At 53.1% G+C, this 25,871-nt stretch overlaps 1 protein-coding gene across 1 annotated transcript; it reads right to left on the minus strand.

The window, feature by feature from the left end:
- Positions 1-13: 13 nt before the first annotated feature.
- Positions 14-25,549, minus strand: FAM3D (FAM3 metabolism regulating signaling molecule D; the record flags this gene model as incomplete). Its single annotated transcript, XM_079933333.1, has 10 exons — positions 25,495-25,549; positions 23,691-23,739; positions 21,439-21,534; positions 12,729-12,852; positions 11,322-11,380; positions 8,227-8,277; positions 4,478-4,562; positions 3,614-3,740; positions 379-459; positions 14-76 (listed from the first exon to the last, which is right to left on the minus strand). Exons 2-10 carry the CDS (start codon positions 23,701-23,703, stop codon positions 14-16), a joined length of 699 nt encoding a protein of 232 aa, XP_079789459.1. The 5' UTR covers positions 23,704-23,739; positions 25,495-25,549.
- Positions 25,550-25,871: the final 322 nt, after the last annotated feature.

The raw sequence follows: 25,871 nt of genomic DNA on the forward strand, positions 1-25,871 counted from the left end.
TCAAAAATAAAATTTAATTGTGCTCAGGTGCAGGCAGTCCGTCCTGTCCTTCCTTGGGAGCCACAGTCAGCAGTCCCTGAAGGAAAGCACACCTGTTCTCTCCACAGACAGCCGGCTCCGGAAGGACCCTCTGAGGCTGGCCACCTCCAGGTAGGACGCCTCCACCCAGGGGGGGCTTTGTTTCCAACGGGGGAAGCGTGCAGGGTACTGGAGGACCCTCAGCACGTTCCACACTTCTGTTCCCTCTCCCGTCTCCTCCTCTGCTGGCCGTCTCCTCCTGTCAGTCCGGCTCGCAGTGAGCCTGGGCTCTGACTCCTAAGTCGGGCAGGAGCACCCTTGGGCCCTGGCCCAGGAAGAGCCACAGCCGCCCTAATATACCTTCTGGGGCACACAGCCCTCCAGCTCCAGCAGCTCCGGCCAGCCGTCGTATTTATTCACGTCTGGGCTGTTCTTTAAGAACTAGAGAGACAGAAGAGAGACATTGACAATGTTAGGACTCACGCCTGCATTTGCGTTGTGCTTTAAAACCTAAATGGCTTCACTTCCTCCTCGCCACTGCCCCATGAGGGGCATGGGAGGGTTGGATATTTCCAGCCCATTTCACAAATGGGTAAACTGAGGCTGGGGAGGGCAACTTGCCCAAGGTTTCAGAGATGAGATCAGAGCCTAGTCACTGCCTGTTTGCCCTGGACAGGGGGCGCTGGTACCAAGCATGTGGGGAGTGGTGCTTGAAGAGCTTTAGCCCCTCCAGGACGTCCCAAATGTTAATAATAATAAGAAGAAGAAGAAGAAGAAAAAGAAGAAAAAGGAGCGTCCTAGCTGCAAACTATTATATGTCGCATGGATAAACAGCAAGGTCCTACTGTGTAGCACAGGGAACTATATTCAATATTCTGTGATAAACCATAATGGAAAAGAATATGAAAAAAAGAAGGTATAGAATGTGTATGTATAACTGAATCACTTTGCTGTACAGCAGAAGTTGACACAACGTTGTAAATCAACTGTACTTCAATAGAAGAAGGAAGCGTTCTAGCAATTCGTGAATGCTTGCTCTATGCCAGGCACAAAGCACCTTCTGTAATTAATCCTCACAGTAGCCCTAAGAAGTGCTCGCTGTGATCATCTCACCTTACAGATGGGGGAACTGAGGCACAGAGAACCAAAGTAACTGCCTATGGCTACCCAGTTGGTAAGTCGTGGAACCACTGTGTAATATTAATTAATATTAATAATAAATGTATAAAGAGAATAAAATCAGTTAAGATGGTGTTTAAAATGCTCAGGTTTAATTTATGGAAAAAAGAATGTAAATGATAAAATCTACAGGTGGGATAACTGTGGCTAACCCTTAGGAAGGAAAAATAAATTCTAGATGCTGCTTCTCTGAAACCCTGCTTCCCATGTGGGAGAACAAAAGACAGAATGGTGTTAATCACGTCGGGGGTCTTTGGTTCATTTTTGGGTGATGGGGTGCAGTCAGCTGATCAGACATCAGAAAAAAGGTGGTGCCGACTCTTCTCTACTTACATGCTTCCTCTCTGCTGTAATTGGCCCAGTTTTGTTGGGGCTGGAAGCTGCGCTTTAAGGAAGAACAGCACCCGCCCTGCCTCTTCCTAGAGAGTCCTGCCCCTGACACCTTCCAAAGGGACATTCTGGAGCCCCAGGCCCCTGCCCCTGTGTCCTTCACCCAGAGGGTATAAACAGAGGGTCCTCTCCTTTTCTCCTTTAGCACAAGCTACTTTGCACTATTCCTTACTTTTTTAAAAAAAAAATTATTATTTTTGGCTGCGTTGGGTCTTCATTGCTGCACGTGGGCTTTCTCTAGTTGTGGTGAGTGGGGGCTACTCTTCGTTGCAGCGTGTGGGCTTCTCATCGCAGTGGCTTCTCTTGTTGCAGAGCACGGGCTCTAGGCGCACGGGCTTCAGTAGTTGCGGCATGTGGGCTCAGTAGTTGTGGCTCGTGGGCTCTAGAGCACAGGCTCAGTAGTTCTGGTGCACGGGCTTAGTTGCTCTGCGGCATGTGGGATCTTCCGGGACCAGAGTTCAAACCTGTGTCCCCTGCATTGGCAGGCAGATTCTCAACCAGTGTGCTACCAGGGAAGCCCTGTTCCTTACTTTTTAAAAGTAATTTCTAATTACCTGAATATATTCTCTTGGAAACACACACATACAAACCAGGTCAGCATTTTCCAGACAAGGCAAACCCCCTTGCAGCCCACTCTAGCCTCATCCCCACCTCCCTGGAGCTCAGCACGAGGCTTCTTGACTGTCCCTTTTCTGCCTCCCACAGCCCCTCCCCCTCCAGGCTGCTAGGTCTCGTCTGATTATCGCATTGGCTTCCTCCCTGCCTTCTGACTTGCGCCCCTTTCACAGTGCTCCCCATGCACAGGCAGGGAGGCCATTCTAAAAGTATGAGGACAGGAAGTCCTTGGGGAAACTGCAGACCTGGATGAGAAATGCATCCCTATCACTGAGCAAGCTGGTTAAAACTTCTCCAAGGCTCTGATCCTTGTCTGTGAGATGGGATGGATGCTCATTGTACCTACCTTGTTGTGGGTTAAATAAGATCCTGCAGGTCACTTGCTCAGCCACGCCTGCACAGAGCAAGCACTTGCTGAATACTAGTCTTTCTTGTTATCAATCTGATCTGTTTACTCTCCCGCTTAAACCTACCATGGCTCCCTATTGCCTCCAGGACAGAGTTCCCTTTCCTCACTGGTCCTATATATGTCTGAATCATTGACCCTTAGCTTCCCGTCTTGGATCTGGGCAGAGCTGAACATTCTCACCACCAGAGACTGGCCAACTTCATGCTGGGGAAGCCTGGCCAGTTCTCCCAGGTTTTGGAATTGCTCTGAGCTGGGGATGCACAGATGGCGATTGTCCTGCAAGGGGTGCGGGGGAGAAGGTACAGCATTTCCTTGGGGCCCCCAACCGTCATTGACTCCCCCTTCCTCCTGTGAGGGCTCCTCAAACCCCACCTCTGGATGCCTCTCAGGTGCACTTTGCTCGGGCCACCCCTGGGTAGTGACTGTAGCCAGATCATGGACCCCTCCTAACTCCCTCCGTGTACTCAGGGGGGCCCTCTTGTGTCCCCTTCTTGGTGCAAGTTCACCCTCTCCAAGGGAACTTAGAAGGGAACTTGGGGCTCCCCTGGCACAAACCTGCCCCTTTACAGGTTGGGAGACTGAGGCAGGGGGGAAGGAGGGGATCGCAGCGGGGACCAGAAGCTGGGCATCCCACTCCCTGCTCTGGACTCTCCCCCTCCCCATCATGCGAGCTTCACCTCTACATTCCTTTCCCTTTCCTCCATGCCTTAATCTCCTTTCATCCTTTTTATTTTTTTTCTCCTTTTCCTTCTCCTTTTTGGTACTTACCTATGGATCTATGCGTTTATATATGACCCACCTGGTCAAGGCTGCGTCCTGCTGGGGGACTAGCCCATCAGGCCGCCCTGAGCTCCGGGGTGGGCGACCGCTGGGTGGCCCTCCTCACATTGCCCCATGTGTCCTTTCCAGGACACCCCAGCCCTTGTCTGTCCATTCCTGGCATTGTCCCCCGCAACTCCCATCCCCCCCTTCACTGGCACAGGGAGGCTGCGAGGAACTCACCTCCTCAAAGGGGCTTTTACTGTTGAGGTCTCTGGCCCCTAAGAAGACCCAGCTGTCCCGGAAGCCCAGCTGATTTGCGTAGGTGCTGCCCAAGTTGGAGAAGAGCTTCCTGATTTCATCATTCATCCTGCAGGGGACCAGAGAGGACAGTGAGCTCGGGATAGGAGAAGAGGGAGCGTCTCAGGCCCTTGACTCACCCTCCACCCCTCCTCCAGCGAGGGCAGCAGCCTCTCCCGAGCTCAGGAGAAACAGGGCGGAGTGGCCAGGATGCTTCTCCGAAAGCCAATCCGAGGGGCTGGCGAAGCGTTACAACGGTTTTGCTTCTTTTCGCAAATATAATAGATGTTCACTTGGAAAATACGGAACTTTACAAAGTAACTAAAAATTACTTAGTTTCATCCCCCTTGACATAATCATTGTAAAATTTTAGTATATTTCCTTCATGTCTTTTTTCCCTCATGCGCTGTGGGATTATACCAATTCTTTTGTAAACTGCTTCTTTTTTTTAACTTAATGCTAAAGGGTGAACATTCTTCCGTGTGCTTAAATATTTTCTGCATCAGCATTTTTGATGCAGTATATCCTCTTTTATGTATATATAATAATACGTCCTATATCGCCATATATCATGATTTCTGTCACCAGTTCGCTATCACTGTGCAGGGAGAGTGTGTCCAGTTTTTCACTCTGTGACCACGGCTGTGCTGAACCCCCCAGAACGTCTCTTTGTGCGCTTGTCTGCTTGGCTCCTTAGGAGAAGGTGTCAGAAGCTGGAGCCAGCAGGATAGGAGGAAGAGGACTTGCAGTTTGGAGGTGTTTGATTCGCTTCTCCCCGTGGCCTGGCAGGCGGAGGTTCCCACTTACTTGGTCCCCGGGTCATCGTAGGAGGCCACCAGCACCAGCGTGCCCTCTGGAATTCCTTTAAGGAATTTCACCAGGAGGTTAGCATCTGTGGGAGGATTGAAAAACGACGTGCTGGTCATTTAGGAGAAAGACGGCTGGTCGTTCTCATCCTCTCCTATGGCCCTAACGACCCAGGAACGCCCGGGCAGCCTGACACTGAGCTCCACCTGCACAGGGTGAGGCCATCCTCATTCAGCTGGCCTGGGTGGGTTCTGGAATTTGAAAGTTTCCCAGGCGATTTTGCTCTGCCGCTGGGGTAAGAACCATGGTGTAAGGGCCCTTGAAGGTCTACCCCCCCAGGGGACCGAGCACAGTCACCTCTCAGGAGCTCCGCTGCCCCTTCTACCCTGTTTAAGATGCACTCAGCCTGTCTGTGCTGACTTCAGAGGGTACACCCACCGGGCATCTCGGGCCACTGAGAGAGAACCTGGGGCTTCCTCAACTCTCCAGCTTATGTCGAGGAGCAAGGCTCCATTCTCATCTCTAACGCCTGCCTGCACTTGAGAGATCTCGGGATTGAACACAGAGCAGGTCTGGGGACAGCACCTGCGGAGGCGTCAGCACGCAGCTTGCCTCAACGGCACTGATTTCTTTTCTGTTGTGCTCATTTTTACGGTCACCTTCCATGCATAAAAAAAGATAATGGCTTTCTACTTAGGGCAGTGATATAATTTCCTTTTAAGATATATTTATTTAGGTTAAAAAAAAGTGAATGAGCTGATTTAAAGGAACACACAAACAGTGCAAATAGTGCTCTGGATAAGGCATAACTTATACAGAAGGCTCTTGAACAGTGGAGGAAGTATGGGCAAGATTGGCCTGGTGGGCAAAGCAGGGGCTACATCTGTCAGAGGAGAATAATTAATAGCCCTGCTCAGAGCATTTCTGTAAAGCTCAAATGTGACGATGACTCTGGGCTTGCAGTAAGTGCGTTATAACAGAATTACAATTATTAGCAGGACTGGCTACATAATTTGCAGGGCCCAGTGCAAGATGAAAACGTGGGCCTTTTGTTGAAAAATTATTAATAATTTCAAGATGGTGAAGGCAGAGCATCAAATCAAGTTTCTTCTAAGCAAGGGGCCCTGTGTGTCTTTTCTGCTCACAGCCTGCGTGCCCATGAAGCTGCCCTGATTCTTACTATTCTGTGGGTATCCCTTGAATTCAGAGGGAAAATCGAGTCCCCCAAGCAAGGCCAGCCACCAACTTGCTCTGTAACACGGAGGCCTCCAGTCAATGACCACAGCAGCCCTTGAACTCTTGAGACAAAAGGTGGGAGCTCTGAAAGTACCATCAATTTGTTTGAGCCGTCAGCAGATAGCAAGAGCCGGCTCTCGTCTGGAATGGACAGTGGATGTTTGGAAAAGATGAAGTGTACCTTCTGATAACTATCTTCTCACTTCGAAAAGTCATCTTCTTTTTTTCGTCTTCTGTGGGAAGGGGCGACTTATTCTCAAAAGGCTTCTGTTTCTTGTTCCACATCAGCCATGGTTACGTCCAAGTTTAGGGTAAGGCATTATAAAACTTGGTTTATCTTTTTATTTTTTTCCCTTTTCTTTTTGACAGATGACCTCATTGCTTCCGAATCACATGGATGGAGTGAGGGAAGAGGGAGGGGAGATGAAGCTTCCCTGGGCTCCTCCCCCAGCCAGGCTGGGTTTCCCCCCCCCCCCCCATTACTGCAGGCTATCATTTAATTCTCACATCCAGCTTATGAAGTGGAGGTCTATGGCTACCTCTGTTTTATAGATGACAAAACCGAGGCTCAAGGGATGTCACCTGCCTCAGGTCACCCAACCTGAAATCTCTGACTCCAGAGATGACCTTTACCATAACCTGGTCCCAGGCCACCCTGGACAGAGAACAAATGAAGGTCCCTGCCCTCGGCCCATGGCCTGTTCCGCTGTCTCCTCACCCGTCTCCAGCTCTGTCCTGTACCAAGAGGGGCTGTACATGCCTGCATGTGTCCAAGCTCTGCCTGCCCAAGCTCTGTCATTGCCACCCTCTCCTCCAGCAGCAGCCGTCCCCTGGCCACCCCTCAGTCCTATGGCTGTGTCTGTAGCATGGGGGGCACACCTGGAAGAGGTCTGCACGGGCCCTGATACAGGCTCCAGGTGGGCACGCCCTCTGGCCCTGCAGACCCTATCTGTGAGGTGGGACTCGGCTGGAAGACGGCCGTCGTGGGAAGCCCTGAGCCCAAGACACAGTCCCGGCTCCTGTCTCTAAGGATGCCGTCACCGGTCACCTTCTGAGCACCCTCCCCCGCTGTGACATCTGGGCCGCAGACTTCCATTTCCCCCATTTCAGCCCCTCCTTTGTCTGTAAAGCCAAGAGGGCTTCCTGCTCTCTGCTGCTTGGTGATTTCTCCCCTTCTGGGCTCACATATTTAGGTGGGTGCAGTGAGGTAGGTTTTCCCTGGAGACGGAGGCAAAGGTGGGAGATTGAGGATAGAAGAAAACAGCTGATTGGCAGCAGGAGGGCCCTTCCATTCTGCGAGGAGCTTCTGGGGTGAGGGGTCTCATGCTCAGCGCCCTTAATGCCCGAGCCTAGAGCTGGCCCTGTGATCGCGGGGACACAGAGGGATACTGAGTCGAGCCGGGCGCCGAGAAGGAGGCTGAGGTCAGTTCATCTATCCTGGCGGAAGCCAGTCTTTGCAGGGCCCAGACCTCTGCTGCCTGCAAGGGGCCACCCTGCTGCTTTGTTGCTCCTGCTGAGGCTCCTGTGTTGGTGGGGGGCTGGGTCGCCGGCTGGGCAGCAAGTGGCATATTGGGCCCGGGACTGATTCCACCACAATTTGGAAGATGTCTCAAGCCTGCGTGAGAGTCCTGCCTCCACCCACAGCTTTGCCGGGTGGCCTGGCGGGGAGCAAGCTGCTGGTGGGGACTTAGGTATCCGGGCCTCCAGCCCAGGTGAGTCGGTGCCCTGTTGCTGGGCCGTGCTAAGGACAAGGAGAAAGTGACTTCCTGAGTAAGGGGTGTCCATGGGTACAGAGCAGCTCAGAAAGCATGTCTAGGTAGAGAGAAGAAAAGACAACTGCAGAAAGATGCAGAGAGCTTGGCGCCTCAGAGCTGTCCTTTCTGGGCCTCGGGAGGCCTTGTCCTGTCCTTGGGCTCAGTAGCAACCTTGCGGCTTAAAAAAAATACCTTCTACCTAGCAGAGCAAACTGGGCCACATTCCCTCGTCCTCAGCATTTCAGTGCACACGTGCCTGGCCTCCCATTGCCAGCAGCAGCATTTCTTTGCCTGAAGGTCTTCTCCGGCCTCCACATCCTCCTTTGTACCCTGGGGCGGGCCAGAAGCGTGGGAAGTGCCAAGGAATAGAGGTAGGAGCACCGCGGCTCCCTCGCCCCTCGGGGTGTCTCAGGGGCACATGTTCTACACTGGCTCCCCGCAGCGATCGTGGCTCCGTAACGCTCTGCACTGGCTGCCTTCCTTTCCCCGGCTCACTCCCCCACTCCCTACTGACATTCCCTGAGATCACCTCCTTCCAAATAAACACCGCACTGGAATCCTTGCCTCAGGATCTGCATCAGGGAGTGCGCAGTAAGACAGCAGAAAGGAGTTTCAAAGGCGGCAGGACGGCCCCCCCCACACTGTGCCGCCTTCTGATTGGGTCCCTGGAAACAAGAGCCAAACTCCCGGCACCCAGATAGCCTCTTGCCACAGGAAGCTCAGCCCGCCCTCGACTTCAGTGCCAACAGTGGTGCCTACCTCCAGAGTACATGTCGAAATATTTCTGTGTCATCACCTTTCCTGTGGTTCCTAAGGGATAAGAGAGCAGAACTATTATTTGCCATAGCACGTCATTCTGTCTTTCATGTTGTGGAGAGTGGCTACTCTGTAGTCTAAGGTCTAAAAATAGAATAGAATAATAGTGGAACAAAATTAGGTCCTGTAGAAAGCATGCAGGACTAAATTAGGTGCCCAGTAACCATGGGGCTGATCTGAGAGGTACTAGCACATAACAGTGCAAGGTCTCTGGAACTGAATGGAATCCAACCAGTCTGGGTTTGTGTTCTGCCCTGCCACTTCCTAATGCACGACTTAGCATTTGACCTCAATTTTTGCATCTGTACCATGGGCTGTGGGAACTAAATGAGATGTATTTAAAATATATGCATGTGAGATAAATCTTACCTATAAAATAGTAACTAAAAAAACTACAACCATCATTACTATTCTCACCTAAATAGGAAATATGCAATTTGAGTGCTCCAACTCTTGAAGGCAAAGGGATTTTCAGTGGGCTGAAGTGTACTCAGTGTCCGGAGTCCAGTAATCTGGATTGCCTTGCTGGGCTTTGCAAGGCGTACAAATCCTACAGGGAATCAGGTGTTCTGGAGGAAAATTGCAATTCTTACCTTTGGCCACTGGATGGGGGTGTTGCAGAGGGGATGGCGGCTCTAGTTTCACCTTCACTGCCCCCTCCCCCAATTCAGTTGGTAGATTTGATAAGAGGGTGGCGACAGGGGCCTGGGGAGTGGCAGCTCTCCTGCGGGGTGGGAGCGGGCTCTCACTGCAGTCCCCCGTGAATTCTTGGAACCACTAGTGTCCAAGCCCGTCCAGACACTTTACCTGGGGCTCTTGGGAAGGAATCTCTGAAGCCGGTGAAAGTACTTTTGTGATCCTGTGCATTTGCAGATTTTTCTGGAACCGGGGGTGGGGGGTGGGGGGTGGGGGGGGGCGGAGGAGGTGTAGTTTGAACAGTTTCTCAAAGGAATCCCTGCCCTCTAAAAGGTTGAGAAGTAGCAATCCTTTTGTTGTTCTGGCTCGTTATGTAGATGAGGACCCTGAGGCCCTGAGAGCGATTTGTTAGACTTCCCACAGCTGGCATGCAGTAGGCGCTGCGCATGTGCTTGGACACATTTCTAGTCTAGCGGGTAGTTTCGCTGAGTGATTAAGACCTGGAGTCAGCCAGAGCCAGGTTCAAATCTAGATGATTCTATTGGCTGTGTATCCTGGGCACGTTGCCCAGCCTCTCTGAGCCCCCATTTTTTTACCTGGAGAACAGGGAAACTGAGCATCGCTGCCTTCTAGCATCGTGATGACGATCAGTGGAATAGCTAGCACGCAGTAAGTGCTCGATAAATATGAGCTCTCCGTGTCATCAGCGGTTGTTTTTATCTTTGGGCTTTGCGAGGGATGGGGAAGGAGGCCTCCGTCTGAGCCCATCTCCTGGGGAAATATTCAGGCGTTTTCTTCCACGGTGGTCCATTTGGAGGAAGAGAAGCCCAGCAGGTTTCAGCCAGGTCGGCTGCAGCTGGAGCCCTTCCCTGCCCTTCCCACTGTGGGGTGAGTGGAGACTGGGTGGGACGGTTGATGTGAGTGAGGCTGCTGCGGTCTCCTGGGGCCTGGCGTGCTGGGGGTGCTCTGAGACCATCTGGAAGGGGCCAGCAGCAGGGGGACTCAGGCCTCCCTCTCCTCTAGACTCTGGAGGAGGAGCGGCCCCCCCTCAGCTTCCTGCCCCTCCTGGCCCACACCCTTCCTGGACTCCCAGGTAGTTGGCCAGAGCTGTCCTCTGACCCCTGTCCGGCAACGCTCCTCCTCTGTTCCAGGCTTTGACCTCTCCCCTGACGCAGCAGGCTTTCTTGGCAGACGGGAAATGGGTCCTCTAGGAGCAAAGGGCCAGGGTTCCAATCTTACCCTGTCACTTCCTAAGTGTGGTTGTGTGGTCACACTGCACACAAGCTTGAACCCTTTTTCTCCCAAGTGTCCATTGTGCCCTTTTTCCATCTGCCCTGACCTTTGTCCCAAGAATAGCTCTTAGATCCAGGCAAATAGCCCCTGTTCCCCAGATGATGTAAGAGCTGAAGGCAGACAGGAGGGGCTCGGCTGGGGCCACACCACCTGGTCCTTCTCGGCCCCTGTAACCTACCCCCTCCTGAAACATGTCCCTGTTCCTGGCTTGGCCTGCAGTTGGCTTCCTGTTCATCACCTGCTGGAGATGCAGGCTTACTGAGACTGTGGGCCTCCCTGGGTCTCCCTGCCTCTAGCCTCCCTATTCCAAGGTAGAAGAGGTTTCAGGAAGGCAGGGCTGGGCCAAGGCCCTGCTCAAAGCCTTTCCAAGGCTCCCTATTTTGCTCTGCTTCAGGTCCACACTTCTTAGCAGGACACTTAGCCCCTCATCCTCTGGCCCTGCTGGTCCCCCAGCCTCACCTCTCACCACCCTGCTTTTATGTTATAGCCAGAGAGAGCCTGTGTGGACCCCCAAGCCCCTCTCCTCCTTCTTCCTTACCCTGCGCCCTGCACAGTGTTGCCCTGCCTGGAAGGAGCCTTCCTCTTTTCTCCTGGTCAACCCCTACCATCCCTCAGGCCTCAGCTGACCATCACCTCCCTCTGGAAGCCTCCTCCCCCGACTACCTCTGCTGCCAGCTCTGTGTCCCGAGCCCAGAGCTGTGTTTCCTTTTCCTTCATATGTGCTTACCACCTTCGGATTTTTTTGTGAACTTCATGGGCGCCCACAGGGGCTTGTCAAGCCATGGTCTGTCCTTCTAGTTCACAGGTGACCCCCAGAACTCCATACGGGGCCTGGCCCACAGGAGCTGCTGTCACTCTTTGCCGAATGAGTGAATGAAGGCGTGCACTCAGCTTGAAATCTCACATTGTCCCCTATGGTTTCATGTGTGTTGGTTTAAGCCCAGACAGGGTCACGTTTCATAGGAGCAGCGTATCCTCCTGAGATGGGTGCACCTGGCAGGGACCTGGCCATGACTGCAGGGCAGACCAGCTCTTTTAGACCTGTTCCCACAGGCCAGCCAGGCTTCAGAGCGTGGTGGGGGCCGGCGGGGGGTGGATCGGCAACTCACCGTTCACCAGGGCGATGTTCAGGCCTCTGCCCACGTTGTTTTTCACAGGACTCATGATCCTGAAGAGAAAGAAGAAAAACAAAATACAACAGTTGGTCCCGAGTGTGGAGTGAACACTCTAGAAGCATCAGGAAACACACGGAATTATTTGGGCCATCTGTTTTCTCCTGGAAGCGAGCGGTGGGCTGGATTCTCTGAGTCTCTCATGGTACGTTGGGACCAGAACACTCTGCCCAGGGAAGAGGGAGGGTCCCTGCCTGGGGCTCGGAGGTGCTGGAGGCACGGTCAGCCCATGTCCCTAGGCTAGGTGGAAGGCAGAGCCCAGAAAGTTGGTCCCGTCCTGCCATGTCTGGGATCCCCAAGTGGAGCCCAGCTGTGTTACTGTGGCCCAGCATCCTCTGGTATCCCTGGGAAAAGTGTACTTCTCCGTCTCAGGCCAGGAGGTTCTCAGCACTGACCTCTCTCCCAGGCCTGGACAAGCCAGTATCCTGTGCCCCTGGTCACAGTGATTGGGCCAGTGTGGTCATGTGACCCAGGCCAGCCAATGAGCCCCAGCCCCGGGACTTTTGCAGGGTTAATTCAAATGGGAAAGCTCTTCCCAGTGGGGTCCTAGACAGGGCTATTATGTCAACCCAGCTGCTGGCCTCCCTCCTTCACCACATGAGGAAGTCCATTTTCAGTAGAGAAAACCGAATCTAATGACAGAGGAAAGCAGAGCTGAAGGTAGTGTGAGAGGGAGCCCCGATGACTTGGTCTGAACCCCTGGATTCAGCTGGTGCTGGAGCCCACTGCCTCTGGCCTTTTGGGTACGTGAACCAGTAGGTTTCCTTGTTTTGCCTAAATGATTTGGATCTAGGTTCGGAATCCGTACTAAAACACCTGTCTCTGGCTTCTTTCGTAGGATGAACTTGCTGTCCCAGGGACTTTACTACCTAGAAAGCCTGGTAGATAGTCTTTCTCCTGCACCTGGGTAGAAGCCCTGGCACCTGCTGCATCTGGGCCTTGATGCCTGGACCTTGATCTTGAACATTCCCCTTAGACATCCCCCGTCATAGGAAACCCAGCAGCTTGGCTATCAGACAGACCTGAGTTCAAATCCTGGCTCTACCAAGGGTTAGCTGGGTAACACTGTCTGAGCCTCAGTTTCCTCATTTTTACAAAGGGGAGGATTATCGCCCCACCTCCAGGAATGCTGGGGGATTGAGGGAGACGATGCTGTAAGGCGTCTAGCAAGGTGCTGGCCGATTTGCAAGATGTTAGGATTATTATCATGTGTGACCCACCCACCCAGAGTAAAAGGAAGCATGTCGAAGGTGTGGGCTGGTCTCTAGGGCCCGCCCTTGAGGCCTCTGAACTTGCTAATGAGTGAATTAATGAAAGAAAAGAAAAGAAACGCCAGAAACTTACATTTGGCCTTCAAAGCACACGGAGGGGCCCACGACGTTGGCGGCCCCGCTGGTGATTTTAAACGCAAAGAAGTTGTCCGGGCAGGATTTGCTGAGGCCACACTTGGTCTTCACCGAGTGCGAAGCTGCGGACGGAACAGAATAGCTTTGGTGGCGGCAGCTAAGGAAGGGGCCCAGGAGGAGGAGAGGGGCAGGGACAGGGGGCCTCCTCCCAGGGATGCCTTCCCTGACCACCTAGGTCTGCGGATTTGCCCCTTTCTGTGCTCCCACAGTGCTTCCAACAACCCCATCAAAGACACGGGACGCTGCGTGTCTGACCGCTCAGCGTTCATTTCTGGGATTCCCGTCACAGCCCCAGCCCTGGCACAGCTCCTGGCTGCCTGCAGACCTTCAGTGACTGTGTGCAGAACAGTGAAGGGTGGTTAATGACCCGAGTCACAAGGGATTCTCTTGAGAGCTTTCTCTTGAGACGTGGCAGCCTTTTGAGCTCACAGAGGCCCCTGTTGACAAGCTCCTGGGGGCCCAGCATGGTGGGTGGGAGCGCTTCTCACCAGCCAGGTTCCCTTGAGCAAGTCTTCAACCTCCTTGCAAATCTGCTCCTTCATCTGTGAAATGGGCCAATGATGGTACTTCTCCACTGGGTTCTTGTGCGGGATTAATGAACTCAGGTTAATGCTCAGGGCTTATTGGCTATTCTTCTTATCACTCATTTCCGGAGCACTTACTTTGGGTCAGACCCTGAGATTCAAAGGGACCAGGCAGGTGGTTCTGGAACTTCCCTCCCGGGGCTTAGCACGGTCCCTGGAACCCACTGAGGACTCAGTATGTGGGACCTCTGATTATCGTGGCTGCTATTAAGACCTGCGTCCTCTCCACACGGCCCTCCCAGGGCGAACTCTGGAGGCCTGTGAAAGGCGGGAGAGGCAGATGCGCCCCCAAGCACAGCCTCTGAAATGTCACCCACGCTTTCAGCCTGGCAGGTTCTAACTTATATTCATGCATGTTGTTTTAACACCACCTGACAGTTCAGAAGGTGCCAGGAGGGAGAACTGGGTAAACAGGGAATTAGAGAAAGTTCACCTGCAAAGGGAGAGCAGTGATCAGGCAGCCTTTCTCTCCTTCAGCTCCCACGCCAGGCGACTGGCTGAGCCGCGCCAGAGTGCTTGGAGCAAACCCACAGGCTTCCCAATAGACGCTGGCACACGCCAGGGCCTTGCTGCCTGCTAGGCACTGTGGCAAGCCCTCTGTCTTTACTGTCTTGTTAAATCATCCCCATAACTCCTGTGCCTGCCATATAGGAGGCACTCGATAAATCTTCACTGAATGAACACCTAGAGCATTTGGGCGGGTCTGAGCCCAAGCTGGGGGGGTGATTAGGGCCTAGAGGGAGCCCTAATGGGAATCAGGAAAAAGCGTCCCTCTGGGGGGCACAGCCCACTAGTGCCAGGCTCGGCAAGCCTGTGGTGCCTCAGAGTGGGTGATGGTGCCCCTACTTAGGAGCGAATGCAGCCTGCACCAGGGCTCCCCTGGTGGAGTGGGCGGCCCTGAGGATCTGAGCAGAAAGCCCATCCTAGGCTCTCGCTCCCCACCCCGAGCGCCAGCATACAGGCCTGGTGGGTGTAACCAGAGCTCCAACTGGGACACCATCACCAGAGAGTGAGGGCCGGGAGTGGAGACACCCCCTAGTGGCTCAGGAGAGGGATGGCTGGAGATGTGGACCCGACGGCCCTACCCCTCCCTCTGGACAGAACCCCCCCACCCCAGAGTGGCTAGTTGAGGGTGAGGCTGGGAGGGGTCTTCTTCTCCTATGAGCCTTGGGGCTCCACCTCCGCCCCCCTCCCCCCAGAGAGCCCAGTTTACTTTCGAATCCAGAGGTTTTCACCTTGCCAGAGGGGCTGGGCCAGGCTTCGGGGACTACCCTGGAGTTTGCCCAGAGCCTAATCAACAGCGGCTGAGTCGGATAAACCCCATGTCAACAGGCTGGCTTAGCAAGCTTTTCCCAAATTGATTTTCTGACCATCCAGCCTTCACGGTCAAGCTACTGGATGAGGCGGGGAGGAGGCCCAGGGGTCTCAGTCACTGGGAGGCAGGGGATTTGCTCTGTGGGTTTGGGTTTCAGGGGTTTCCTAAGCTGCCCAACCCCTCTGGGAACCCAAGAGGCTATTGCTCAGGGCATGGAACTGAGCACCGGAGGGGAGTTGCCATCAGGGAACTCGGGCGACTTCAGTAATCTGCTGTGTGACTTGCCAGAAATCTCTCCCTTTCGCTTAAAAGTGCCAACTGTAAAATGAGGGAGTTGGTTTAGATCAGGGTTGTCAAACAGCTTTCCTCTTCAGTGTTAACGGATCTACTATTAAAGGTTTAATGATAAAGCCTTGAGGCTACCTGTGGGCTTGGAGGGAAAGAGTGTTGGGATCGATTGGTGATGTCTACTGTGGGAACCGGTGAAGGCGAGAGGCAGCGCGTGTGCTTGGATTTGCCTTCCCCCCAGCAGGCGACGTCTGAGTGTTTGCTCAGCACCAAGATGCTGTGTGACAGTGTCTACTTCACAGTGTGACTCAGGAGGCTTCGGTGAGACAGGGTTCAGGGTGTGGGGTGAATGGTTTGTGTTGGTGCAGTCTTTGCTCTCTGTAATTCCACAGTGCACAGGGGCTCCCATGCCCTTTTCTGTTCTTTTTAAATATTTATTTGGGTGCACTGGGTCTTAGTTGCGGCACGCGGGATCTTTTTTAGTTGTGGCGTGTGGGATCTAGTTCCCTGACCAGGGATTGAACCCGCGCCCCCTGCATTGGGAACATGGAGTCTTAACCACTGGACCGCCAGGGAAGTCCCCTCCATGCCCTTTTCAGTCAGGGGAAGTCCCACTCCCCCCGAGCTGCATCCCCCTTCAGTCACCACCGTGTTGGTGTGGAAAGGGGGACTCGGAGGTGCTGTCTCTTGTAAGGAGGTGTTGAGAGGGTGGGCTCTGGATTAGATGGGGAGGTTGACTGCCTCCCCGCCACTTACAGCTGCATTGCCTTGGCCAAGAGATTTCACCTCTCTGAGCCTCAGTTTCCTCATCTACAAAATGGGGATACTTATAGCATCCACATAGGGTTGTGGTGAGGATTGCATGAGATGCCTGTGAAGTTCTGAATACAGTGTCTGGCACACAGTAGGCACTCAATCACTGTTACTATTATCATCACCATAATTGTCCCTTCCTTCCACCTTCTCTGTACTTCTCTGCACTGTTCAGACGTCTCAGCACTCCTGCTCTCCTGGTGCTCTTTCCACTCCCCACACTTGCGTCCCTGACTCAGCAGCCAAGTTCTCCACTGGAGCCCCAGCATACCTGCCCCTAGGCCTTTGCACAGGCCAGTCTCTCCTCCACAAGGCACAGCTAAATAGCCGCCTCCTCCCTGAAGCCTTCCCTGACCCCTTTCCATTGGAAGCAGGCGGCCCTCCTGGAGCCCAGGGCATGTCGCCCCACCTCTCTTGGCACATATGGCCCTTCTGCCCCCTTAGACTATCAGCACCCCCTTCTGTTTGCCTCTGGGGGCCCCTGCGGTGCTCAACATGGCCCTGGTACTTTGGAGCAGGAAACATAAGCCAATTCTGGGGTCACTGAAATGATAATAAGCACAGCCTGCATCCTTGGGGCTCCCAGCTGGGTCAGGGGATGAGAGAGGGGGGCAGGGTGGGTGCAGTCCAGACTGCAGGCTGGGGGTGCTGTGGAAGGGAGACAGTTGAGCCCCCGCTATGAGTCCGAATGGCTGAGAAGGGGCCACAGGGCTGGGGGCTTTGGAAGGCACCATCAGGCCATGGAAAGAGTGAGCTGGGCAGACTCTGGGAACCAAGGTTTTTCTAGAACCTTCAGGGCTGGGACTAGAGACTCTGGAACACCTCACCCTAAGGGCTGGGGAGTGGGAAGAAGGGAATTCAGGGAGGTGTTGGCCTGGCCAGGCGCAGTCCCTGTCCCGTGGCAGGGGTTGAAATGAGTTGAAAGTCCCATCTGGTCTGGAAGTCCTCCCTAATTTGCCACTGTCACCACTTCTCTCTCTCACGCGCAAACACACACACACACACACGCACATACACACAAAGCGTGCACACATGCACACAGACATATGCACATACACTTACACACGTGCATAGACACACATGTGCGTGCACGTGCACACACACGCACGCACACAGAGGACTCTCTCATGGTTAAAAAGAAGCAGACCTCTGTTGTGAGGCCCACTGGACTTGGAGCCTGACCGTGTGTGACCACGTGTGAGTTTTCTCCTCTGGGGCTCGGCCTCCTCGCCTGCGCAGTGGGGGCCATCACACCCACTCTCGCCGGCTGTGGAGAAGAGCCAGTGAGAGGCGCCGAGAGCCCTGGCCCCCGGGAAGGACAGGATGGTGTGGCTGTCACTTTTCGGGCCCGGAGCATCCCTTCCCGACTCCCGCAGCTCCGAACATCTGAACAGGTTTCACGTCTTAGCTGTGCCGCGTCCTGCTTATTTCTGCAGTTCTACGTCCGGTCTCCCACCAGCTGAGTGCTAAGTCCTAGAGGACACGGCCCCCAGGGGACACAGAAATGCCAGTGGGGAGCGGGGGAATGCTCCTTTTTGGGGGACACCCACACTGACACACTTTCCGTTTGGTCCTTGAGAAGCTGTCCCCCTACCCTTGCCTCCAAGGCCCGAGGGGTATCACGTGTCCCAGGCTGAGCCAGTTATAGCGTTACATTCGTCTGGAGACGGAGCCCTTCTAGGGGTTGATATGTGGCCCTGGGGGAGAGAGAAGCATCTTGCAGCTGAGCTGCAAGGTGAACATCCAGAGAGCTGGTAGCCACCATGCCTGCCTGGGAGAGAAAGCTGCCCATGGAATGAGGTTAAACAGCAAGGAGCAGAGCCCAGGGACACAGAGACAGACTCTGGGGCCTTTGTCAGGGCCCCTAGATTCAGCCACACCTAAAGTCTGATGCCATGGGCTTCCCAATGACCTGACTCAAAAGACATCCCATTTTGCTTAAACCGCTTACAGTTGGGTTTGTCACTCCCGTCTGAAAGAAGCCTGTCCAATTTATTAGGTAAATCAGAAATTCCTTAATCACCTGATTTCTGTGCCATGGACCCCTCTGGTGATTTGGAAAAGCCTATGAACTCCCCTTACAGTAAATTTATTCCCACTTCTCTTGAGACACTCAGCACTTCCTACTCTACCAGATGGCAAGTTATTAAATGCATAAAATAAAATAGATTGGATTAAAAAGGAAACCAACTATGTATCAAGATAATAATAAAAACATTAGAACATTCTGTGCTGTAGTAATATATGTGCTTCCATATTAATGCATTAAGTCATCAGGTGGGTGCATGCAACCAGGTCAGGAATGTTTGAAGTAAATGAAGGTTCCCCTTTCCGTGCCTGAGCACTAGTGGTTTTGGATGGCTGCTTTTCCCACTGGTTACATTTCCTGCCACTGTAAGCATTTTGCAAGACTCGGGTCATGTTAATGCACTTCCATTTTTGTATATTCTATACAGTATGTCCCCTACATATGAATGAGTTCCATTCCGAGAGCACATTCCTAAATCCAATCTGTTCGTACGTCCAACAAAGTTAGCCCAGGTACCCAACACAATCAGCTATACAGTACTGTACTGTAATAGGTTTATAATACTTTTCACTCAAATAATACATTAAAAAAACCCACAAAAAATAAAGAAAACATTTTTAGTCTTACAGTACAGTACCTTCAAAAGTACAGTAGTACAGTACAACAGCTGGCATCCAGGGGCTGGCATCGAGTGAACAGGCAAGAAGAGTTACTGACTGGAGGAGGGAGAGGAGGTGGGAGATGGTCGAGCTGAAGGACTGTCAGCAATAGGAGTTGGAAGGCAAGCTGCATGTGACAACGTACGCCAGACATGTGAACTAACTCACGTGCCTGGAGCTGGGGCCACGTGTTCCTCGTTCTGGGGTCTTTGGGACCTCACACAGAACAGTTGCTTGATGATCGCTGGGGGGAGTGTTGATTTGTCAAACCCCAGGTGGTTGAGTTCTGAGAGGGAAACATCTGGGGGCTCCCTTCAATTCCTCCCCTCTGCCACCCCAAGCTGAGGCTCTCTTCTCTAGAGCTCACTCCTGAGCTCGCCTCCGGCTCTGAGCCTCCTGTGCTCATCTGGCACACCTCCTCCGAGTCCAGCAGCACAGCCAAGTCAATCTCTAGTCTGTAAAAGTAGGGCCTGAGATATGTATCCACGTGAATCATCCTGACCTGGGCGCGGGCCATGCTCGACAAGAAGCACATGAGGTAAGGGCCCTCTGAGATTCCACTGTGGGGAGTTTGTGTTAAAGGCAGGGTGATTGGCTTCTCACTGCTGTGAAGCCATGAGCTGGTCTGGGCCACTAGAGGTTATTATGTTTGATTATGTTGATGGAGGTGGTTCTTGGTCTTTAAGGAGGACGAATCCAGAGGTAGAAATTCCTTCCCTTTCTCTCCTTCCTTTGAAAGGATTTGGATCTGGGAGACCTGTGTTCTCATTCCCGTTCTGACATCTACAAGGGACATCTGGGTAAGTTTCTCAATTTCCCTGAGCTTCTCTTTTTCTCGGACCACACATAAAACCACAACATGAGGTCATGCATGAGTCCACTCCACAAACATACCATGAATCACCCCCTAGGTCATTTGTGCAGATTAAATGAGACCATGCATGTAGAGCAGCTAGCATCCATCATCCATCCACCATCCATCCACCCATCATCCACCTATCTACCCGTCATCCATCCATCCACCCATCATCCATCCATCCACCCATCATCCACCTATCTACCCATCATCCACCTATCTACCCGTCATCCATCCATCCACCCATCATCCATCCATCCACCCATCATCCACCTATCTACCCATCATCCACCTATCTACCCATCATCCATCCATCCACCCATCATCCACCTATCCACCCATCATCCATCCATCCACCCATCATCCATCCATCCACCCATCATCCACCTATCTACCCATCATCCACCTATCTACCCATCATCCATCCATCCACCCATCATCCACCTATCCACCCATCATCCATCCATCCACCCATCATCCATCCATCCACCCATCATCCACCTATCCACCCATCATCCACCTATCTACCCGTCATCCATCCATCCACCCATCATCCATCCATCCACCCATCATCCATCCATCCACCCATCATCCACCTATCCACCCATCATCCACCTATCTACCCGTCATCCATCCATCCACCCATCATCCATCCATCCACCCATCATCCACCTATCTACCCATCATCCACCTATCCACCCATCATCCACCTATCTACTCGTCATCCATCCATCCACCCATCATCCACCTATCCACCCATCATCCATCCATCCACCCATCATCCACCTATCCACCCATCATCCACCTATCCACCCATCATCCACCTATCCACCATTATCCATCCATCCACCCATCATCCACCTATCCACCCATCATCCATCCATCCACCCATCATCCACCTATCTACCCATCATCCATCCATCCACCCATCATCCACCTATCCACCCATCATCCACCTATCCACCCATCATCCACCTATCCACCCGTCATCCATCCATCCACCCATCATCCATCTATCCACTCATCATCCACCTATCCACCCATCATCCACCTATCTACCCATCATCCACCTATCCTCCCATCATCCATCTATCCACCCATCATCCATCCATCCACCCATCATCCATCTATCCACCCATCATCCACCTATCTACCCATCACCCATCCATCCACCCATCATCCACCTATCTGCCCATCCACCATCCATCCACCCATCATCCACCTATCCTCCCATCATCCATCCATCCACCCATCATCCACCTATCCACCCATCATCCATCCATCCACCCATCATCCACCTATCCACCCATCATCCACCCATCCACCCATCATCCATCCATCCACCCATCATCCACCTATCCACCCATCATCCACCCATCCACCCATCATCCATCTAGCCATCCACCAATCCATCCCTCTTTCTTTCACTTATCAAATGTCTCCTGAGCATCTGCTCTGAGGTGCTAGAGAGATGGATGTACACAAGGCAAAATTCTGCCCTCAGGAAGCTCACATTCTATGGGATGGGGTTGGGCAACAACCAAGTAAACAAATAAATAAACAACCTAATGATGGGTGATAATGATGTTCTGAAGGGAATAGGCTGACATGAAAGACTCTAAACTAAGAAAAGCAGTTGCAAGTATAGCTGGGGTGGTAAAGGAAGGCCTCTCTGAGGCGGTAACATTTGAGCAGAGGCTTGAAGGCTGAGAAGGGGCTGGCCACAGGGAGGTCTGAGTGAAGAGGGTTCCAGGCTGAGGGAACAGCAAGTACAGGTGGAAGGCACTCAAGGCCCGGGAAGTTTTCTCCCTCCCTTCTTTTCTTCTTCCCTCTGTCCTTCCTTCTTGGGTCATGTTTCCAAAATGGCCCTTGATGCAGGCATATGTTCTGGCCAGGGCCTTGGGACACTTCTCTGGCCTCCATGGGCTCCCAGCCTTCCGGACAGCCTGGGGGTTCCTCTTCTCCCACCCCGAACGCCTCGGGTCCCAAGGGCAGTCCTCACCTTGCCATGGCTGGCCACCTCCTGGGTCACCCAGGGATGGAATAGATCCTTGGCCCCTAGCCCTGGTCCATAGGCCTTGCCCCAGTAGCGAGCTCCACTCACCCAGGAGGATGGTTTTCATGTTGAAGTTGATATATCTGCGGACGAAGACCCATGTGGTGACCAGGCCAAAAATGAGGGCCAGGAGGTGAAGCAGACCTGCAGAGCAAGGAGATGCTGCCATGAGACCACAGCACCAGACCACATTGCAAGGCCAGGCAGCAAGACTACATGTGGGTCCTTCCCAAATCCCCTCAGTGAGACCACATCCTGTAGGTCCGGACCCTGCCCACACTGTGGACCAGTCCACGGCCTGCATGGCGGGCCTAGCGTGAGCCTACGTGATGACCATGCTGCATGGCAGTGTTCCCCAAAGTAGGGCTGCTGGGAGGGAGGGTTAGAAATGCACCTTCCTGGGTTCCACTTAGCGCTCCAGAGAGCATCTCTGGGGTGAGGCCTGGGAATCAGCATGCTGAGGGGAGGCCTGAGAACTGCGGCAGGAGAGCAGGAGGCAGGTGAGCCCCGGCGTTGGAGGCAGGAAGGCTCAGGGCGGCCACCTGCCACTGTGTGACCGCGGGCAGGGGCTCAGCACCTCTGAGCTGGAGTTCCTCAGTCACAGAGTGGACAGGGTGATGCCCTTGATGCTGAGCCCATGGCTTGTTGGGAAGGATGTTACGGTTGTCACCACTAGGCAGCCTCCAGGGTGGCTTGCGGGGTGGGGTTGGTCTCCTGTATTTGCCATCCACTCCCCCTGAAAGCCACCGCAAATAGCACACAGTGCTCTCTGTAGGAACACACACCAGCCTAGCCAACGTGGCCTCCCCTGCCTCACAGCCATATTGCTCCCTATGCCCCCATGCATCACTGAGGAGCAACTCCAAACACATGATGGACCACCAGAGCCCCCGGCCGCTCTCCCTTTCCTCACTCTTCCGGGAAGGCTGTACCACTCCTCCCGCCTCAAGGACTCTGGTGGTCCCACAGCCTTGGGAGTCAAATGTAACCATCAGGCCAAGTTCCCTTGCTCCTTGCCTGAACTCCCTCTCCATCTATGGCCATACCACCCTAAACACGCCGGATCTCGTGTGACCTCCCTCTCTGCACCACCCTTGCTCCTCAGCCCTGAATTCAGCTGTGGCCTCCTGCTGGCCTCAAGCTACTGCGGTGGGGGAGAAGGCCCCCTGGATCCCATGGGGTGGGGTCAGGTCTGTGGGGTCCTCGTCTTCTAGGGCATCGGCTCACATTATACGGCACTCATTTTGTGTCGGGTGCTGGGCGAACGGCATTTACACACATTATTTCAGTTCATCCTGGAAGTAACCCTCTGTGTTGTACGCTACTGATTACCCCCATTGTACAGATGAGGAAACTGCAGCTGGGAGAGCTGGTCACTAGGCTAGTAAGTGACAGGGGGGACCTGAACCCAGGGAAGTAAGCTGACTCTAAAACTCGTGCTTGGGACTTCCCTGGTGGTGCAGTGGATAAGACTCCACACTCCCAATGCAGGGGGCCCTGGTTCGATCCCTGGTCGGGGAACTAGATCCCACATGCATGCTGCAACTAAGGAGCTGGTGAGCCTCAACTAAGGAGCCTGCAAGCCGCAACTAAGACCCAGTGCAACCAAATAAATAAATCTTAAAAAAAAAAAATTCATGCTCTTCAGGGAACTATATTTAATATCCTGTGATAAATCACAATGGAAAAGAATATAAAAAAGAATGGATATATGTATAACTGAATCATGTTGCTGTACAGCAGAAATTGACACAACATTGTAAATCAACTATACTTCAATAAAAATAAATAAATAAAACTCGCTCTCACCTTTCTCCTGGTGTTTGAAAATATAAATGGATTGTGTCAGTTTCCTATTTGGTGCCTCAGTTTCCCTACCTGTACAAAGAGGGTACAGTATGAGGGTGCAGACCAAAAGGCAAAGGCCTCTCCTTGTGCCCAGCCCTGTGGTTTGAGGATTCTAGAATAGCCCTCCTTGAGGCAAATATTTTGTCTGTAATAGCCAACCACAGTGAAGTGTTTCCAAGATAGGATGAACCTCCATGATCCCACCCAGGTGGGGCCATGGTGCTGAAGTTTCTGTAGTCCTTCAGCCTTGAGGCAGGAAGTCACCTCTTATACTCTTCCAAGCTCTCCCTGTATTGGTTTCCTCCTGGAATTCTGGCCTGACCAGTTGAGAACAAATAAAGCCAAGTAACCTCTGAGTCCAGGATGGGCAGACACTGCTGGCAGAAAATGGTTTCCAAAACCAGTTTCAGACCTCAACCTTGAGGCTTAGAATCCTCAGAGCCTGGCCCTACCTGACACTCTCATTGTGTCCAGGTGACGAGTGGCTTGGGGTCAGTGTTCCTGTGGAGAGAAGAAAATAAAATGGGAAACTGGTATCTAGGGTCTGAAAGTGAACAAGACTGAAGATGAGGAAAGGGTACCTAAAACTGAGGGGATCGCAGTCCTTTCAGTTTTGTTCCCCATCGTCTGCCATCATCTGTTCCTTCTCTGCTCCCACCTCTGCTTCACTTTTGCCCCTGTAATTCTGTATTCAGTTCAACATGCCTTTTTTGAATGCAGAGATTAGGAAGCAGAGGAAGATGCAGTCTACCAGCCACTGTCCCTGGAGGATTGATTTATTCACTCATCCATTCATGTATCCATCCATCTGTCCATCCATCCATCCATTTGTCCATCTATCCATCCACTTGTCCGTCTGTCTGTCTGTCCGTCCATCCATCCATCCATCCAACCATCCATCCATCCATCCATCTACCCATGCATCTATCCATCGTTCTGTCCTCCAGCCAGCTGAGAGACATTGAGCTGGCCAGCCCCCGTGAAACCGTTAGGGAGCAGAAGCTCAAGTGATCTTTGCTGATGGACCAAAATTAAGAGTAATAGGGACCCACATAGCACAGGTGAGCTTGCGCCAGGTGCCATACATGCACTATCACCTTTAATCCTCATAGCTCCCCACTTTAGGGGTAAGTAAGCTAAGACTCACCACTGTTAGGCCCACAGGCATTCAGCTTGCAAGGGTCAGGGGCAGAATTTGGATGCAAGTCTTGGCTGCCCAATTCCCACAGGGAAGCCCTGCCAGTGTCTTTTGTCTCGGAGGAGAGTTGAAACCGAAGTTTCCCCCCTTCCTGAGTCCTGGGCCGGGGTAGGGTCAGCCTCAGTCCCACCGCTCCGCTGTGCCACCCGCAGGTACCAGTGACTTGGCAGCGCTGAAAACCCTCAGGAGGTCTCTGGAGTCTCCGAAGAGGGGAGGGCGGGGCTCATGGTCGCCGGCCCGGGTCTCAGACCCCACCCCCCGTAGCCATCTGGAGGGTCTCTGACTGCAGGGACTTGCTTCCACCACTCTTCCAGCTCTCCACCCCAGAATCCTCTTTATCCTGAGAATCCATCTCAGCAGACATTGTGTCCAAAGCCCAACGGCCGAGGATCCAGACAGGAGACAGAAGACCTGGACAACACCCGGCACCGAGGCAGTCGGGCTGGGTCCGTCCTCGGTGTTTCAACAACAGCAGCAGCAAAGGCAAACCCACTTTTCTATCTGAGAAGGATGAAAATCCCCCCATCCACCCTGGCCCTCCCCCTCTAGGACCTTCCAGGGGAGGAAGCTGAGCTATCACCTGGCCCCACCCACAGGGATTTTGTAGAACTTTAAATTTCTGAAATACGTGTTACCAACCTTTTTTTAGATACAAAAATATACTGTGCTCTTGAATGTTCTCAGGATGTGACCTACGGTAGTCCAGGAGCCCAGGCCTCTGGATGAGGCTTAAAGGACATCCTGTGGGGTCCCCCATGTGAGGAGAAGCCAGGAGACCCGGGGGCGGAACAGGATGGAAAGACAGGCACAGCGTGTGACAGATGAACGGACAGACATGGATATTCATGGAGAGAGTGTCACGGAGACAGAGACTAGAGAGACAAAAACAAGGACAAGGGGGAGAGGCACATGGCAGAGGTACAGAGACAGAAAGAGAGAAAGAAGACAGAGCAGAGAGACAGGAACGGAGGACGAGAGGGACAGAGAACAAGTCCTCAGGACAGGCTTACACCTGGCTTCAGAGAGAGGGAGTAGAGAGACAGGATGGGGACACATACCCGGGCAGGGCTAGCCTCTCGCGTGGTGCCCTTGCCAAGCAGGGCTCCTGGCTTTAGGGGCGGGGGCGGTGAGGGCTCTTCTGGCCAAGTCCCGGTGACCCCCTCAGCCCTTGCAGAGCTCGCTGCGCTCCTGAGTCCCCAGCCCGCTCACCCTGGCAGCCAGCGGGGGCTCTGGAGCTGGATCTGAAGGTGGGGCAGGAGGGAGAAAGGCACCTGGGACAGGTATGCAGATGAGGCAACAATTCTCTCTGCAGCTACCCAAACCCCAAACAGTTTCCTTCCTCCTTGTTTCTGGGGTTACTTCAACCTGTTATTCAGGTTACGAAATTGTGAGGCAAAGGCACAGGAAGAAACATCCTGCTGCCCCGCCTGCTGGC

This window comes from Stenella coeruleoalba (assembly GCF_951394435.1).
Source record: "Stenella coeruleoalba genome assembly, chromosome: 10".
Taxonomy (NCBI): domain Eukaryota; kingdom Metazoa; phylum Chordata; class Mammalia; order Artiodactyla; family Delphinidae; genus Stenella; species Stenella coeruleoalba.